Below are 19224 nucleotides of genomic sequence, written 5' to 3' on the forward strand. Positions count from 1 at the left end.
AAATAAGGAAAGGAAGAGTACATGAATATAGTCTGGATTTCTTTTTACATTTTTATAGAACAGTAAGAGACAGGAGGGAGCATCATCAGTCAGAATCCTCATAAATATCTGAACACAAGTATGCATATACTTACAGGGGGACCATCATTTCCAGGTAAACCAGGCATCCCTTTCTTTCCTTGAGGCCCCTATGGAACAAAAATTACTCAATTTATCATTTCTCCTTCCCCTTGAAGAAAATATCAAACTGAAGGAGTCTTACCTTCTCTCCTGGGAGTCCAACTAACCCTTGAGGACCAGGAAAGCCCTGCAGGACAGACGAAACATTAGTTTCTGTCGACCTAAATATGCAGCTAATTTATTTTATGAGTCTCTGTTCTCTGCTCGTACCACAATCCCAGGGTTTCCCTGCTGTCCTGGTGCTCCGACGTCTCCTGGAGGTCCCTATTATGAACAGGAAATGGTGTCATTGGAAATCATTTGTCAAGCTGTACTGCCTATTTTTCACGCATGTATTTCCTCCTTTCCTCTTCTGACTTTGGTGTCCTAATTAGCTCCAAAGCATTCTTTTCTAACAACACAGATGCAATAAAAAAAGATGCATTATATTTGACTTTTAAGAACCAGGTTACTGGTGATGATAAGAGCAACCAATCTGGGTATTTTTGCTTTAACAATGATATCCCCAATGCATTCTGGGTAAAAACATTCCCTCTCAGATGAACTGTGGAGAAAAACAGGGTTTAAATTTAAAAGTTTAGAATAAGAAAACACTACTGTAGCACTGTTATGAACTAAACTCCAATGATGTTGACATTTCTGAACTGAAACTATCATAGAAATATTATAAAATACACTTATTTAAAGGTGTAAATGAGAGTCTGCTCAGTCTCTCTCTGTCAAATTGGACAAAGTTGTGATGCTTGAGTATTTTTGGACAAAACCCCAGGATTTTCAGTTGAGTTAGAACAGTGGTTCCCAACCTGGGGTCAGGGACCCCCCAGGAGAGCGTGAGGCTTTGTCTTCTCTTAGGCTGCCAAAATTAGATTTGCAAATATTGACTAAAACAATGATTAAAGCAATTATTAAGTAGTTTATATAAAGTTCTTTTGATAAGAAAAGTATGCATTGGCCTTTTTTAGGGGTTATCAGTGAAACAATTTAAATCTATGTTGATTTTTGACAGCATGTGACACTTTTTCTACTCGCTTGGATCCTGGGGGTGCTCCGCGTCACTTCAGTACATGTAGGGGGGAGCTCCAAGGTAAAATGGTTGGGAAACACTGCTTTAGAAAACAAAATATGCAATTCATCCTGGATAAAACGCATATTTATACTTTGTGGCAAGAATTAACATCAATTTTAATGATTTTTTTTTGCATAAATCCAACCAAAGTAGCCCTAAAAACAAATTCTTTACCCGCAACCATTGAATAAATTTTTTAGAAGTGTTATACCATGATTTCTGTTAATATGTGCAAATTTACATTTACTATAAATGTATATTTCTTGTTTTAGTGTAATATTTTATCATTATGTATGTAATTATACTTATTATTTTTAAAATTAAAGCATCATCCCATGGGCCCAGCACTGGACTGGGAAGAAAACTTGGCCTTGGCATTTTTTGGTGCAAACCAGCTCTTTACCCCTGGTTAGGGCTAGGATTAGAGGTTTGAACAAGCCATGAATGTTCCCCCGTCCCTTTAAAAAGTTCCACCAAATGGTCCCCTCAGACTGTTAAAAAGCTGAGACATAAATGCTACAGACAAATCAAATGGCATGATTGCAAATCTGTTATCACTGACCTTCTGGATGTTAATTGGTAATGTGGTGCACACAATATTATGTTAGAAGTACTTACGCAGTCAGTATGATTATTGAAAAATTTTTAATAGAATCATACCAGCCCTTAAAGGAGGCGGCCCACCAGGGAAATGCCCTGTATGCCAGATTACCAGTCCAGCCCTGCATGGGCCTCTACATAGCAAACAATCAGGATTAGAGTGAAAATAATAATTATCAAAAAATAAATTATAGAAAAGAACAGAAAATATGTAAAGTAAAACTGGCTCACCTCCAGCCATTATATTAGACTAGTTTAGACATTAGTTCTGTCAAATTAGTAAGAGCACCAAGTTTTCTCAGACTTTTAAGCCGTTGCGTCTTTAGTTTTGTTTACATAAAGAATTTCCAACCTCTCCCGCCCCATTAAGGGACTAACAAGCCCTTCAGTGTAATAGTTTAAATGGGAAAAGCTAATGTGAGGAAAAACTATTTCCTATAAACAAAGTAAATTATAAACCCATTTGCACATTTCTTCTAGCTTCCTGTTTCTAACATCTCTCTACAGAGTCCTCTGTTTCCACTCTTTTATTGTTGATGCTTTTCTTCGGGTCTAACGCTGGCTTAAGGAATAGCTACATTTTAGTTATGGGGCCTAGATAGGTAGAGTAGGTGTTATCAGCATCGTCACTACCTGAAGTTTGCATGTGCAGAGGCGGGGCCTGTTGAAAGTCGTGTTGCTGTTTAAGTTCTGATTGTCATGTGGAAGAGGAGGTAAGATAAAGAAGGTCTACATGTTGGTGGGGGGGTGGGTTACAGCTGACATGGGACTGTGGGACTAACTGAAACAAAAGTCAAGTGAAAGGAGGTTCACACTTGACAACTGTGCTGATATGCTGGGTTTTTCTACCCATCGGTCTGCATGGTTGACTTGTGGAGGCCATTAAAAGGGCATAATGGGTTTAGGGATTTCTTCACTGAGTGCTAATTCTCTCATTAGGGCACAAAGTTCCTGTGTTCATTTCAGACAAAGTGCATTGGCACTAAAATAGCTTTTTTACACACTGATAAATCAAGAGATAATTAGCTTAGTGAGAGACTTCTCTCCATTAGGATAACACTGTTGTGTAATCTGGCAATACAGACATCTCTTTTCTCTGCTGAGGCTGGCAGATCTCTAAAAACACATTATCATAAATGTGAAATAACTTTCACATGAAATTAAGAGTTAAAGTAGAATAAAAATGATAACTACATGAAAACATACTGTGCTATATCTAGTCCGGGTGTGGAGGTGGCTCAAGGATCAGAGATTTCTCTGCTTTTTAAATGGTGTCCTCCTTTTATTGGTTGGGTGTTGTACGTCAATCAATGTGCTTACAAAGTAAAAAATATATTCTAATGAGTTATATAACATAAAAAAATTGAGTTATCAGCACTGATGCATTAATCTGAATGTGATTAGCCTCCACAACCAGCAAAATAATGTCATCTTGTCTTTGATTAAGCCACTGCAGCAACTCCCTGCAGCCACAGTGGTGCAAAATAAGTCACCAGAACTCCTTAATGCCTAATGACAAGGAAAAAAAATGTGCAACTTGAGTTATTAAATATTAGCGTTTTACTGCTCTCTGGTTTCCTTCTGAATACACAAAAGAACTGTAATTACGTTCATAATCTTCAGTCAAATCACAGTCCCTTATTTTCCCTTCAAAGTAAAACAAAGGCTGTATCCAAACTGAGAATTAACCCTTAAATTCCACATACTCTGTGCAGCATTTTGTGCACTCTGGAGAAAATTGCTCCCTCTCTAGTCAATCATGCAACTCCACAGCACGTGCCCAGGTCCCTCTCTGCCACTCCACTCCGCTCTGCTTGAGATACATGCCGGGTCTGTTCTCATTGGAGGCCTGCCAAAATAAGTCAATCTCTGCAGAGCAGATCGACTCAAACAGGAACAAGAACATCCAGTTGGAAAACCACAGGATTTACATGGTACCACACATCCTTTCTAGAAAACACAAATCTTTCAACTTTCTATCCAGTCATCTGTGGTAGAAGCAAAAAATAAATGAAACAACTCAGCCACAAAGTGGAAGACCACTAGAAATCACAGAGCGGGGTCAACGACTGCTAAGACGCATGGTGCATAAAAGTCACCATTATTCTGCCGATTCCATAGCTGAAGAAATCTGAACTTCCACTGGCATAAATGTAAGCATAAAAATGTGCATAATAAAACATTTTAAACACTGTGGAGCAGTGAAAACATTTTCTGTGGAGCGCTTCTCTGTTTGGCAGTCAGATTAGAGAGTCTGGGTTCTGCTGATCCTGGAGAACATCACCTGCCAGAGAGCATTGTGGCAACAAAGTTTGGAAGAGGAGGGATAATGGTATGGGGCAGTTTTTGAGAGTTTTAGCTAGGCTCCTTACCTCAAGTTAAATCTTAATGATCTAGCATACCAAGACAATTTTGGACAATGCTATGCTTCCAACTATGTGGCAACAGTTTGTGGAGGCCCTCTTCTATTCCAACATGAAGGACTATAAAGACATGGTTTGATGAGTTTGGTGTGGAAGAACTTGATTCAGTCAAGCACCTTTGATTGATCACAATTAACTACAAACTCCAAAATTAGTCATGATTACAATTAAAAATCTTAATTGCTTGACAGCCCTTATAAAAAAGCATCAGTGATGTTACTATTTAAATTGACCTCAAAGTCATATTTGAATCTTTGATTTTACTCACTATGTTTCCTTTTGAACCCTGAACACCATCAACTCCACGAATTCCCTGTAAAGAGAGAAACAAAGAAAGTTAATGCCAAGAACTAGTAATCGTAAGTGCCTTCCATGGAAAACTGACAGTACAGATTTACATTTAACATGCAGACAGGGCTGCCACAGTGATGCATGTATTTCTTCCCCAGTAGGGGGTTTGAACCCTCTTTTATGAAACATTTTTGTATCTCTGTCAGGCAGAATAAAAGACAGTATAAGGATGCAACAGCTAAGTCTATTTAATATTTAAAGTTTTTAATTTCCCCTCAGCTTGTTACATAAACTTGCTGTGACATCAACAAAAAAGAAACAGAAAACGATAAGGCCCCCTGTTGGTTTTGGCTTGAACACCTCCTTGCTTGAGGCTGTTAACGCTTAATTAACCCACACAAAACAAATGAAAGTGTCAGATGCTCACAAGTGCTAGCTTGCGTTTCCACAAGAGCACACACATTGTAATTTATGCACACTGGAAAGACACTGCTCGAGGTGCTTGGAAATGTAATGTGGAGTTTGGCAGAAAGTCGCTTCCTTAAATGAGATAAGAATTGCATAACATCATGTTAACAAATGGATATCTACAGTTACATCATGTTAGGTCGTTATCATGTGGCTTTATCTGATAGTGAGACCATGACTGAATTAATGATGGCAGTACGAGGAGCCTTATTTTACCCACATGAATTTACAATGAGGCGTGAAAACAGCACAATTACCAGAATCTCGTGTCTTCAGGGTAGATATTAATGTGTGAAGGTTATGCATGTATGTGAGTGTGGAAAGGCAGAGATTTTATGAATGATTCTGTTCAAGTGTGTTACTCACAATCTGGCCTGGGGGTCCAGGACGGCCTCTGGGACCATTCAGACCTCTGGAACCCTGAAATAAACATCACAAGTACATTAAATGAGATGGCTTCGTGTTTACCTAACACCTCTGTGGTTTCATAGATTAACATCAAGCTGATAGATATGTAAGTTTGTATCGGTAGATCTGTACTAACCAAGCAGTAGTGTGTTAAAAAAAAAAAAAAAAAACTAAATTAATGCTCCTGTCAATTCAAAAGTAGGTGAATTAGGCTGCAGCCAGTATCAGTAGCTCAGTTTAGCATGAAGAACAGAAATAAAGGAAGTTGCTAGCCTGACTATTTCAGTTTGTGAGTTTGGTGGACAGGATTTTAAGGAAGGGAGAGGAGGGCATTGGGTTTGGGAGCCTCAGAAGTTTCTGCTTTTTGCAGATGATGTGATTCTGTTGACTGGCACTGGCATGGTTTGCAGAGGATTGCAAAGAGCCTGGGGTGACAATCAGCACAAATTCTGAGGCCACTGTTCCAAGCTAAACTCACGAGAAGAGAAAAAGGCTGCTAGTATTCATAGCTTTAAGTCATGTGACTTGTGTGGATTCCTGGAGGGCACAAAGACTGTCAAATCAATAACTACTACCATTGACATGGGGCATCCTATTCTCCATTTCTTCAAAGCAACTCATGTTTCCATTCCAGGACAACTGCAGGAGAGTTGAAATACTAATTGAAACTCTAAGTTTTTTCCACTTTGACCCTCATACGCTTATACGCATTATTTAAAACCACTGAAAACAGAAATCCAAGCTACAACTTCATTTTGATGATGTTTACATAATGGTACTTTTGCAGTATTGAGGATCCTTCCCCTTACACAGCTGCCAAGATGAAAGTCTTCAAAATGTGGACACTTTAATGTATTTTTTTGATGTCTTTGGGTCTTTATTCTTTGTCATTGAAGCATAGTTGAGTGCTAATTTGTTATGATAAGCTGGGTATTGAAAGCATGAGGATCACTGACAGCTGTTTCTTGCAGTGGGGCTCTAATGTCACTTTAGAGCATTTACAACATTTGATGTCAAGATTAACAGCAGTCTCTTCAGTGCTGGTGTCTATTGTAATCTAGAGTGACAGTGGACTGTCTGACAGCCTTTTTTCCACCTCTCTGGGGTTTCTTTGTCTGATAAGGTTTTGTAGAAGCGAAAGCTAGGCTTGTCTCCTTATTATTCAACGCGCACAGGTAAACAATATCTTTCGTTCACTCAGAAAAAAAAAACTGAATAGAGCATCTGATACATCTGATAAATAACACTGTAACACTGGAAATATAGTCCACAGTAGAAATGGCAGTCAAAACTGAATATCTGAAGCACTATAAAAGTCCTCACTGTGAGTTGAAACATTACCACTTAAAGGGGGCATATTCTACCCTTTTCAGACCAGTTTATATAGGTCTCAGAGGTCCCAAAAACATGCCTGTGAAGTTTGTTGCTGAAAAAAACAATCCAGTATTGGATTTGTGTATGTCTAAAAACCCCTCTGTTTGAGCCCTGCTCAGAACGAGCTGTTTCTGTATCTGTAGCATTAAATGTTATTTAGCTGTCTGACTCCGCCCCTGACCACGCCCCTCTCAGGAAATGGATGTGGCTTAATGGATGTGGCTCTCCTTATAGAGGAGGATCAGAAGAGGATGGCAGAACTTGCTTCCAAGCAGGGAGGGCCAACCAAACCTGGGGTCGGTGCTAACTCCCCACATGACATCATGAGAGGAAAATCTGAGAACGGCTTGTTTCAGCACACATTTTCTGAAAGGAGGAGAAAGAGAGTGGAGGTGGTGGTGGATTTTTCTGATTCTTGGGGGGGACTGTGGACAGGCCAGGGGCACACACTTTTGTTAGAAAAGCCTGGAAAAGTGTATTTTGCATAATATGTGACCTTTAATACAAGATATTTCACCACATCAGAGTGCCTCGGATCTTCAGTACCATTTCTACTGTGGAATATTTGAAAACAATCTGGCAAGTCACTCTTTTATTCTTGTTGTCCTTTGAAAAGTAGTTGGAAGTCATCATAGGAAGATACATCAGGTTGTAGATGTTTCAGCTGATGACTTTCTGCTCTGTGACTCAGGATTTAGGTTTTCTCTGATGCAAATGGTCTGTTTTTATGTCTGTGACTTTGTTAATGGTGCTGCTGCCCGTCTTGGCAAGGACACTCCTGTAAATGAGATTTTTAATCTCAATGAGGTTTTCTGGGTAAATAAATTCAAAGCAGTCAGAAGCTTTTCTTGCCCACCAGGGGGTGGTTCTATGAGTGTGTGATATCACACTGTGAAAGCTATGAATAATTGGTTGAACCGAGTTTCTGAAGCTGGGCTTTTTTTTTTTTTTAGGTAGGGCTAAAAACTCTAGAGGAGCTAATCCCGCAACGCAAGGAGCCAGTTGAGATGGTTGGGGCAGCTGAAAAGGATGCCAAGTGGGCAAAGTGCCTGGAGGTTTTCTGGGCATGTTCACCTTCATGGCGACCCTGGGGTAGACCCAGAGCTCGCTGTAGGGATTGTATATCCCATCTGGCCTGGAAATGTCTCGGCATATCCCAGGAGGAGATGGAAACATTGCTGAGGAGAGGGATGTCTGTGCCAGCTTGCTTAGCCCTGTGACTAGGCCCCAGATAAACAGAGGAAACAGACGGATTGATGATTTCTTGAAGGCTCTACTGCTTGCTTAGCAGCCTCATAATAAATAACACTTCAGAAAACAGTGAGGATATTTTTGATTCTTAGAATTCAGTTTACTTGCATGACTGAGCCAAACCTAAGGCAACCGTTATGCTAAGTTTTGTAATTACAGAAAAACTATGAGACTTGCTGCAAAAAATGAAGAATCTTATTTAACTAAATGTCTTCAAATTCTTAAAAAGGTCACATTCAAGGACAAGAATTGAGTCAGTGTGCATAAAAGCAATATCACACTTGAGGCTATTCTGAATATTAGCACTGCTGTCATGATGCTGCAGTGCTAATATTCAACACAACAATCCCTATAGTATGATATTGCTCGGATAGGCCTAGGAAATGATACTTTATTTTCTAATTCATGTGTCCATTTCCTTTTTTATTCTATGTGACACTTACAGCATCCCCTGGTTGTCCTCTTGGCCCGGTTGGCCCCTCAGAACCCTGTAAAAAACAAAAACATTGAAAAACCTTACAGAAGCAAAAACATGCAGACAGAAGAATATCCTTAATCAAAGTCTTTTCTTACCTTCTCTCCTGGCTCTCCAGCAGGCCCCGCAGGCCCTGGTTTCCCTCTATCCCCCTGAGATAAAAAAAAACATATCAAGGTTTGCGATCATTTTTATGAATCATAAAAAATAAACAACCCCCCTCATTCAGGCAGATAACTCACTTTATGTCCTTTGTTTCCAGGAAGACCCGGCAGGCCGTCAAAGCCTCTATCCCCCTGAGAAAGAAGAGAGAGATCATTATCATTCATTTTTAACCTATGTCTTTTTGTATTTATTATGTTTCAAATCGTGCATATAGAGCATCTTATTCAATTCCATTTTCACAATCTACTTGATGTATGGGTGTCTGTCTTGGGTGTAATGTTTGCGGGCTACACTTTTCTATGTTTGCACAAAGCCATTGTCTCCTAAATGAGTAGACCTAATCTTACTCAAACCCATCTGTTCAAGACAACAGAAAAAAGACAGCAAACAGGTGACATTGCGTCTTCTGCACCTTTGCTCCGGTCTCTCCGATTGCACCACGGCCTCCGTCACCACCCGCTCGCCCCTGATAAACACACAAACATGTGAAACATGATAGATTTTTCTTTATATTCTGTTTTATAATCAGGGAGAAAAGTTCAAAGAAATCAAATCAAGGAAGAGGAAACTGATTGATGGCACGCTACAGTACCCTTTTCCCAATTCGTCCATTCTGACCCGGGATACCAGGCAGCCCTGGAGGACCCTAAAGTGACAGAGTGGAGGACACATAATAAAGATGAGCTTGTTTTCAGGTGACTCTTGATATTATAGGAAGTTGTGAGCATGTTGCAATGACTCACCGCTGGGCCCATATCTCCATTTGAACCCTTTAGTCCAGACGGACCAGGTGAACCCTGAGGAAAAAGTTTTACAACATTTAGTTGACAAATAAAGTCTATAATGTGTCCACAAATGTGTGTCCATCTTTGACTGTACACACTGCCTTTATGAATTTACAAAATGGACTCAAATGTTTCTGTGAAGGCCTCTGCTTTTCTTTTCACTGTATTTTCTCTTTTTTCCTACTGCATGGGTGATTCAAACATAAGTCAACATATAATCATCAATCCTCTCATGAGGGAAATATTGATGCAAAGCCAATTCCAAGTCGAGCACAGAGGCAATCATGTGATGGAAAACAAAACACAAAAGACAAACTACTGACAAGAATCAAACATTAAAATAAAAGCATGAACAGCATTTTTGTCACTGCTCCCAGGATGGATATAACAGGTCAAATTTAGTGCAGCAGACACAAATAACAAAGAAAAATGTGTCCTTAATTAAAGTAGAAGAGGAAACTTGTGTTTTCTTATTTCCATAGTCCTGTGTGTTTTTCTGCTTTGTTAGGTACTTAAAAATAAAACAAGCTGTTTGTTTCTTGTTGTATTTGACTATCATACTCGCTATACAGTGGTGTAAACAGACATTACATCACTTTACCTCAAAAACCCTCAGAAACTTCTGATTTATTTTATCTATTTTATTTAAAAAGGCTTTCAGCTTCTTCTTTCTGCTTTATTTATGAATCTATTTCCCTGATTTACATTGGTTTAAGGCTGCCAAACAATATTTAATCCAGCTAATCACAGTTTGTTTAAAATGTTTTACTATGCAAATTTTAAGCACTAGAAAGCATTTCTTCCTAGTTTCTTGATTTAGGAGTAAAATTACCCCAGTAGATGTGTTTTATGATCTTGAATTTTAGATTTATTATTTCATTGACTGCTGTGTTGCTACACCAGTTGGTCTGAATCCAGGACTTAGAGGAAGAGACAGCTTCAAAGGGCTTATTCCATAATGTATAATATTTAACACTGTTACACATTAAAGTGTAGTGCTTAGTAGCATTTAACAGAACAAACTTGGTAAAAATTAAACAATATTTATGAGTATGACCTTCTAAACTGGTGTTCAATTACCCGAATATATAAAATCTTTTTATTTCTTAATAACTAAACATTTCATTCATACACGTGTGGAAAAGTATTCCTTGCACTTGAAATAGCACCTTATACTATGCATTATAAACCATGCACTTATTCAGCAGAGTTTCCATTAATTTTTTTGCTGCGTGTTCACACACTGTAAGTATTGTTGTTCTGTGTTTTTTTATGCGATACCTGCAAAGGGACTACGGATGTAAATTAGCAGTTTGCTAACTCCTGCATGTTTAAATCTGTTTTTTTATGCTTATGTTCATTAATGTGCTCAGTCCCTTTTAAATAAGTAAATAAATAAACAAACAAACATAGGGAAAGTCCCCTCCAAACATGTTGTCATCTTCGATTTTTGCATTTTGCATGCTTTATAGTATCACAAAAGGGACAGAATTACAGATTTGCTTTTTTTTTTCTTTTTTTAAATGCCACTAGTTGCCAGGCTTATCACCAGAAATGTGAGCACTGCAATCTAGAATCTGACTTATAGATTTTGCTTATATTCCCAGTTTTATACACTGTACCTTTCAGAAATTTGCAGGAGTGCATGTACAAAATGACTCCCTGATGTCCAGTGATCCTTAGTTAATGTGACGGCATTTTCATATTTTAGGAGTTGTACTCCTAGAATTTGTAGGATTATATTATTATTATTATTATTACCATTATTTTTATTTATATGATTTCAGGATCTGAATTGTCATAATTAAGAGTACTCTACTCTATTTGGGATAAAAAAAAATTGCTTTAATTTTGAAACTAATAAGGAACTTCAATATTAGCTTAGTCTTGCAAGAAAGAATTTGCTTCCAAATAAGAAGTAAAAAAAAGTCAGAAAAAAGTAAAATGTTTGATATCAAAAGGTGCAGATTACTTTTTACTGGACCACTGAGCTCTCTGAGTTTTTCTTTAAATGAATGAGACATTCAAAGAAGTAGAGGGGCTTTGTTTTCCATTACTGTGAGAGCAGAAAGACGTTAAGCTGAGTGGCATTCAGCTGCTGCTCTGCTACAGTGGCTAAGGGTGCACAAGTATAAAAAAAAATAATACACGTTAAAAATTGAATGCAGTCATTTCAGACCTCAGTCTTATCATGTTTTGTGCATTAAAGCTGACAGCACTAATATAAATAACTTGCTTAAATTTTACCAAAAATAAGACCAGTGTGGAAGAAAATGGGTTTATGAATTTACAGCTTCTTGTACCATTTACAGGTCATTTTGGAAGGAGGATGGGTTTCTGGGTTTAAGAAAACTTTGTATTTGCAGGTTTTCTTTTTTTTTTTTTTTTTTGTTTTCTAACAGTTTCAGCCAAAGTGTGAATGAATGTATGGCTACTGATGAGTTCACTAGATGATGTACACATGAAACCTTGGTCAAAGTGGGTTAAAAGTTGGCCTGTTCTTAATCTTAACATACATTTTTAAACTTCTAGTCTTCCATACAGCAGCAGGCATTTTTACACTAAACTACATGATGTGATTTCACTCACCAGTGGTCCGGGTCGTCCTCTGAGGCCGAGTGGCCCTGGAGGTCCTTTCATAGCAAGCTAGAAGAGAGGGAGGAGAGAGGAGGAAGGAGTCAGACTGCGGCAGTGCTACATCAGTAATGTTTATTCTTTAAAGATGTGATGGTACTGTTTAAGAAGCTTTTGTACCTTAGTCTGCTGTAGGATGGCCTGAGCCTGAGCCTCCTGTGCAGAAACTACAGTACCAGTCTTTGGATCGCCACCTGACTGGAACTAAACACAAACACACGGGCACAAGAAGCTTGTAAGTCAAACCCAATACCCCACCCAGTGGTCAACACATAGCACTGCTATCAAAGTCCTGCATTAAAAAAGGTGAAGATGAGTGTAATTAAAGTAGAATAATAAAGTTTAGGAAAATCTCATGTAAATGTTTCCAGGGAACAAGGCATAAGTAGTCAGTGATTGTTTGTAAATATAAAAAATGTGTAAATCAGAATTATTGTGACATGAAAATGGGCCAAACAATCATATCCAGTTAAACAATGAGGAGCAGAAATGAAACTGGCTAAAATTAGATGGATATTGTGTTTCAAAATGGATCTAAAAGTTAAGAAATGACCTCAATCACAGAGTCAAACTACTTTGTTAAACATTTCTGATCCAGGCTGTTTCTGAGTAACAATACGCCAACAATCAAATTTCCCTGGAGGGTTTACTAAGAATAATTAGTCCCAGATAACATCCACAGCAGCCTGACAGCAGACTGTAAGGCCTCAGGCAGTCAGGACTGTGTTCATGTTACCGGTATGAGCATGATGTTTCCCGGGGGTCCTGGTATCCCATCAGCCCCGTTAAGGCCTGGCCGCCCTGGAGGGCCCTGAGAGGGGACAGAAGATTACAGTTATGGAGAGAAAACAACATGTGGAGGACTCATGTCAATCACAGAGCAAACATAGGACAGTCCTCACCAGCTCCCCGGGGTCTCCTCGTGGTCCGACGGGTCCTGTGACTCCAGGAGGTCCTGGCTCTCCCTGCAGACAAAAACACAGCAAACCCAGCTGTTATTAAAGGGATTCAAAGTTTCTTGTGCCATCAAAATATCAAATTGTTTTCACTTTGCCAAATTAATTTTTTTTTTCTTTTTTACTTGAATGAGCATGCATTTACATTGCATTTCCTGTAGATAAATATACTAACCTCAGGTCCTGGAGGCCCATGTGGTCCTGTGATCTGTGTTCCCTGCAGAAATATTAAAGATATTAAATATTTCTCTATGTTTTTGATCAGTCTAACTGTTTATGGCAGTTATAGAAATGTGCATAAATTTAAGGCACGCAAGGCAATAAGGATTCACGATGGCGCCTGATGTGCAACAACCCAGAGCTGGAGAGGTGGGAGGGGGGAGGCCAGAGTCAAGCTTGACACGTTGAACCTCATGTGTCGCTCCGCCAAGGTCAAGCTGGACTGCATCGCTTTTGTCCGAGCCTTTTCACCTCTGGTAATACACCCAGAGACTGCCGGAGGTTTTCAGGCCCTTGGGTCATCCACAGCAGAACCAGGGGCTTTTGGCAACCCTACTACCCACCCAGACAGTACCCTAGGCGATGCTTCTACGCCACATCCACCCCTTACTCCACCCTTAAGGTATTGACTGTTATTTCTTTAACAGATTATTTCCCATGCCCTTGGTAATATGCAAGGACATCCAGAGCATAATAGGGGTGTGTTAATCTTTCTCTCCAATGATAGTGCCCTCCAGTGGGTTTCCTTGCCATTACATGCCTTACTTCAGCCTCAGCTTTTGGCCCAAACATGCCTAAAAAGTTCTGCACAGTTCTGTAAAATCTAGAAAAATAGACAATAAAATTGAGAGCTGCCAGGGCAAAAATGGCCATGGACATGGCTCCTTAAGATTCCAACAGTACTTTAAAATATTTTCTACAATGCTAAATACCAAGTCCTGAAATATAATCCACCTAAGTCTGTCGAACGACTCAGAAGAGGTGTGTTTCAGTCCGATGGCCTTTTTCATGGCGTCTACACGTCTACGCCCTGGAGAAGGCTGAATCCCAAATCTCAAATGTGTCACCTATCCTCCCCAACACAAGAAACTGTCCCAGAGACCACTGCACCACTGCTCTGGTTCTTGTTTCTTTTCAGAGTTGTTTACCCATCAAAGAGAAACTTATTTAACCATGATCAACTCCACACAGTGAGCACGCCAGCTCCCAAACTTTCTAAACACTCACTATTTCTGTGTTTTACCCCTGTGGCTCCACTGTGCAGCAGTTTTCTGCTTCTTACTGGCTAACATTGACACTGATAACAATTTTTCTCTGACAACCAAATGTCAGTCCTTTTTGTTGTTCCAGGATGATCGTTCCCTCAGGTTTATCTAAACCTTTCCTCCAATAGCTTGAGGTAAGAAGTATGAGCTGATTTCTACAAAAACCTTTTTATTTAAAAAACTCTGCATTACTTCTTAACCTTCACCATTGTCTTCTTTTACACAACCTGCCAGTCTGAAATTTTTGTCCTCATTTGTGTTTTCGTTGAACTTTTTTGAACCACCAGTGATTATTTCAAAGTTGAAGACTAATATGAAGGTTCCTTCAGGTTTGGTTTTCTTACCGGTCCCAGCAGGCCTGGCTCTCCTTTCTGTCCTTTTTCTGGTAAATCCTGATAAGGAGATAAATATAGATATTAAACACAGTTTAAATGGAGATAAGTGACAGCCAAGAGTTAGTGCAGGTTGAGTGGTACCTCTGCGTGAAGAGACACCTCCCGTTCTCTCTCAGCTGGTCCGTAGCGGTCGTCATACTCTTCCTCATATTCATACTCATTCACGTGGTAGTAATCTGTAGTGTTGTCATAGTCTTCGTACTCGATGATCTGACCAGAAAAATGTACCAGTAATGAAACATTTGGGAGGAAAAGCAGAGTTAAAAAGAGAACAGGTTGATAAAACGACATTCACACACCTCATACTCGGTGACGTTCGGGCCTGTTGTCACTGTGGAAATAGAGAGGTCTTCATAGAGATCGCTGTAGTCAAACTCCTCAAACTCTTGGACCATGGGTTTCTTAGGGACCCTCTCCACCTGAAGACCATAAAAATGACAACATAAGAGCTCCGGATACCGTAATATGCATGCATATTTAATACTATGATAAATTTTAATTTGTAATCATTTACTAATCGATGATTAAAAATATATGTTTTTACACTGCAAATAATGAAAGCTCCTTTTGCCATGCAGGACTACCAGAGGAGTACGATGTCTCAAGTGGGACCCTTGTAGGCTCTAGACAAGTGGTTTTCAACTGGGCTAGCCTCAGGACCCACCAGTCTTTTTAATGACCCAATTTTCCAAACATTTTTAAGCAAACCTGTGTTTTGTTATTTTGAAATGTCGCAACAAAATTCATGAGAACTGACTTTTTTTACAACCCCTTTCCTCATGATAATGTGAACATTTTTGCCATTTTTACAGATCTTGAGAAATTACTTTATTATCATGAAAAAGCAGCTTTTTTATTGCAAGTATAGTGGATAAATTAGTTGAAATGTTTGTAAAACATTAAAATGTACCCATTATCACAATAAAACAAAGTAAAATAAAATATATATACTTCTTACTTGCTTTAATTTGTCAACAAAAACGGAACTCCATACAGTGTATTTACAAAACAAACCAACGTTTAGGTTTCACTGAGGAATTTCATATAATGAGGGAGAAAAGCGGTTAAAAGTTGCCTTTCTAGTTTGCACTGCAAGTGACCCCAAAATGGTATGCAGTACAAACCAGGAAGGCAACTTTTAACAGCTTTTCTCCCTCATTATGTGAAATTCAACCATGCAACCAAAATGATTGAATTATTGTTTGATAAATGCACTTTATGGAGTGACTGAAGCTTTGCAGTGCATCTCTACAGTTCTAATGTTTTCATTGAGAGCCCATGGTGCCAGAATTTATATATGGTGCATTTAAAGTGTTATGGGAAATTTAATAAACCCAATTCGTAAAATATGAGTTGTTGCAGTGTAGAGTAGAGGTTAGATTTACTGCTGCCTCTGAGACTGGCCCTTGGCCCAGGCCGGGTCAGGCTCAAGCGGAGGCAAAAACATTTTGTTAGCCATAGCATAGCTATATTTTACCCTACATTTTTGAGTTTTTGTCTAATGCACAAATTATGGCTAGAAACATGCTGCACAGCCCCTGTCAAGTTAAATAAAAACAAAACTCCATGCAGTTAATTTATAAAACATATCACTATTTTCTTGAAATGTCTGTAAGGAAGGAGAAAGGCTGTTAAAAAGTGGCACTGCCAGCCTTCTTCACTACATGAGCACACAGTAAAATGAATGCAACTCAGTTTACCAATGAGATGAATGAAGGACAGAGCAGACTGAAGTCTCAGTCAGCAGACTGATGATCTCTAAAACAGGTTAGCTGTTAGCTAACATTTGAACAAAATGTACTGTTTATGTTTAGCCTGTTCCTGTGTTTTAATGTTTCACAGTTTAGAGGGGAGCTTTCTGGTGTGTGGGCCACTTTATTTTTTTTTACTGCTCATTAAAACACTCAACATGTTCAGTGTACAGTGATGTCTGCGCACCTGCTCCTCATCCTCACTCATCTGTTTGTCATAAACACTAATTTGCTTACGTCTGCAATACCTGTATTCACAGATCTCATCTGAACATATTTCTGTCATTAAAACAACTCAGAATTGTGGTTCAAACACCTTTTAAGAAAAAAATGTCAAGCTCAAGTCATGTTGGCAAGAATGTGCATAGGTGCAGGTAGGAATAGGCTGAACATTTCTGGTCCAATCTAAGCTCTACTGTTGGGTCTACAGGGAGCCACTTTACGCAATACATCCCTCTTGCATTGTCTGGCAAAATGATCTTTTATTCATGAAAATCCAAGAAATGCACAGCAAACCCCACATGTTGCACAGCTATAGGCGAATCTTTTTATTTTCTCACTCCTTCAGGACATCCTGTCCAAGCATGACGGCCTCATCAGAGCACGATTAGAACACACTAGAGCGTGTAAATCCTGTGTTTACTGCTGGCTTCTTCCTGCTGATAACATGGAGGTGTTAAAATAAAACAACTTAACACACGTAAACCTGGAATCCTGCAGTGTTTTGAAGCTGCTGGCCAGATGAAAAATGAAACAGCAGCAGCAGCAGAGGAAGGAGATTTGAAACTTTTCCCAGGCAGGCAGACTATTGGCAGAGAGAACTTGGCAGCAAATCACAAACGCATGTAGTGTGTCTAAAAATGGAGATGAAAGGATAAAGATAAGACAGAAATACAGCTAAAAGAGAGGGGGAAAGAGCTTGGTTTTGTTCTTTTATTTAAAAAACGGCCCCATCCTATCATGGAGTAACAAACATCTGATTGATGCCTCTCATTCTGCAGCTGGTGGTGAGGTTTGGGTGTAGAACAGATGTAGACACGCTCTTCACATGCAAATATTTACAATTTAATGGAAACCACAAAGTGTTGAGCTGAATGTCTCACTTACTCTCCATGCAGAGAGTTTCCACACAGCCCGCAGTGATGTTTTGAATTTATGGTGCCCACAGTGTGTAAATGTATGACCGACAATAATTAAAACATCACTCTTTCTGTCATATCTGTCCTCCAAACTGTCCATAAATACCTGTAATGGTTTTCCTCCTACAAATGAAGCCCCGGCGGGCTCCTTGTCTTCAAGCAAGACTGTCTGGATTTACAGTATCTTACACCTGAGATGCCTCACAGTGGGTGATACATGTGGACGGAGGCTCTCATTGATCATCATGTGTTCAGGCTGACATGTGCTTAAACTGTGATTGGCTGTTAGGAGAGGACTTACATAATGTGAGAAGCAGACGACTCACCAGACCAGCACATATTTTATTTGATCAGGCAGATGTGTCTCATGTGCCCCTCACATTCAGAAGGATTTCCCTCTAACCAGATTCAGACTGAGCCAATAGGAGCAGCTAATCAATAACAAAGAAGACATTTTGAGCAGAAACAAGATGCCTGCTGCTGATTTGGAACGCTCTGAAGCTGCTATTGCATCAGCACAGCTCTAGATTACAGGCCCTCTAAACAAACTGAGCTAACGTTAGCACAGTTTCTGCTTTTTATAAAGTTGACATGATGGCTGTCATGTGTCCCTACGCTAGTTATATCCATCCTCTAAAATTAATGTGATGCAAGAAGGAGTAGGCACATGTGAAGCGGCAGTGTGGAGGCGGTGAGACTATCAACACAGCAGCAGAGAACAATGGCTGAAACTTTTAAAGACAAACTTAAAACTAGTCCAAAATTCTCCACGTGTACAACATGTCATTGTTGCTGCATAGAGATAAACATGCCTGATAAAACAACTGGTGACGGACAAATTCAGCCTCAAAAACTGATGCTTAAACATGTAAAAACCACATAAAATCATTTCAGTTCAAACATTAAGTGGGTTAACTGGTGAATTTCAGCTGAGTGCTTCCATGGCTGTTTGCATCTGTTCAGATTTTATTAAATAAGTATCTGATGAGTTTATTTAGACATAATGATATATAAAATAACAAAAAAACTTTCGCAACAGCTCCTGTTTTCAGCAGCTGCAGCCAGCTGAAAGTCACAAGTTAACACAGTGACTGAATAAACCGTTACATCCTTGCATGGAGGAAATGTTGTAGAAGTGCAGACCACCAAACAACAGTCTGAGCTGATCTGATGCCACTCTTCTAATCTCACAGTCTCAGCTTTCATCCAGTAACATGCATCTTACATAGGTAAGTATATTTTCACTGTCCTCCTCTGTCAACAACGGCATAAAAAACCCAAAAATACATCTTTAAAAGAAAGAAAAACAGGAATGCTCACGCCATAACCAAACCCATACACGAGGTGAAACAGGAGGTATATCTTCGGGTAACTGGTCATAATATTTAGAGGCATTTTGGTTGTCACCAATGGATTATGACTTGAGACAGGACAAAATATTAATACAACTACAAAACACTACTTCATGCCTCTGCTCTTACCAGGGCGGTCTCAACCGAAACAATAGCACGAGTACAGACCAGCTCTGCCTATCTCCACTGATGACGCCTCAGTGTTTCCCATACATTCATTTATTTGTGGCAGACAACCACAAATAA

At 39.3% G+C, this 19224-nt stretch overlaps 1 protein-coding gene across 1 annotated transcript in view; it reads right to left on the minus strand.

Moving 5' to 3' along the window:
- col5a3b (collagen, type V, alpha 3b) overlaps positions 1-19224 on the minus strand; it is a 103041-nt gene that overhangs the window by 37977 nt on the left and 45840 nt on the right. The window contains exons 7-25 of the mRNA XM_041784285.1: positions 15036-15155; positions 14818-14946; positions 14686-14733; positions 13252-13293; positions 13023-13085; positions 12857-12931; positions 12241-12324; positions 12076-12132; positions 9445-9498; positions 9294-9347; positions 9114-9167; positions 8779-8832; positions 8635-8688; positions 8505-8549; positions 5395-5448; positions 4538-4582; positions 391-444; positions 263-307; positions 135-188 (exon numbers count right to left, since the gene is read on the minus strand). Coding sequence (XP_041640219.1) covers positions 135-188; positions 263-307; positions 391-444; positions 4538-4582; positions 5395-5448; positions 8505-8549; positions 8635-8688; positions 8779-8832; positions 9114-9167; positions 9294-9347; positions 9445-9498; positions 12076-12132; positions 12241-12324; positions 12857-12931; positions 13023-13085; positions 13252-13293; positions 14686-14733; positions 14818-14946; positions 15036-15155 — 1185 coding nt within the window. The remainder of the gene's footprint in view (positions 1-134; positions 189-262; positions 308-390; positions 445-4537; positions 4583-5394; positions 5449-8504; positions 8550-8634; positions 8689-8778; positions 8833-9113; positions 9168-9293; positions 9348-9444; positions 9499-12075; positions 12133-12240; positions 12325-12856; positions 12932-13022; positions 13086-13251; positions 13294-14685; positions 14734-14817; positions 14947-15035; positions 15156-19224) is intronic.

This window comes from Cheilinus undulatus, linkage group 4 (assembly GCF_018320785.1).
Source record: "Cheilinus undulatus linkage group 4, ASM1832078v1, whole genome shotgun sequence".
In the NCBI taxonomy this organism is placed as follows: Eukaryota; Metazoa; Chordata; class Actinopteri; order Labriformes; family Labridae; genus Cheilinus; species Cheilinus undulatus.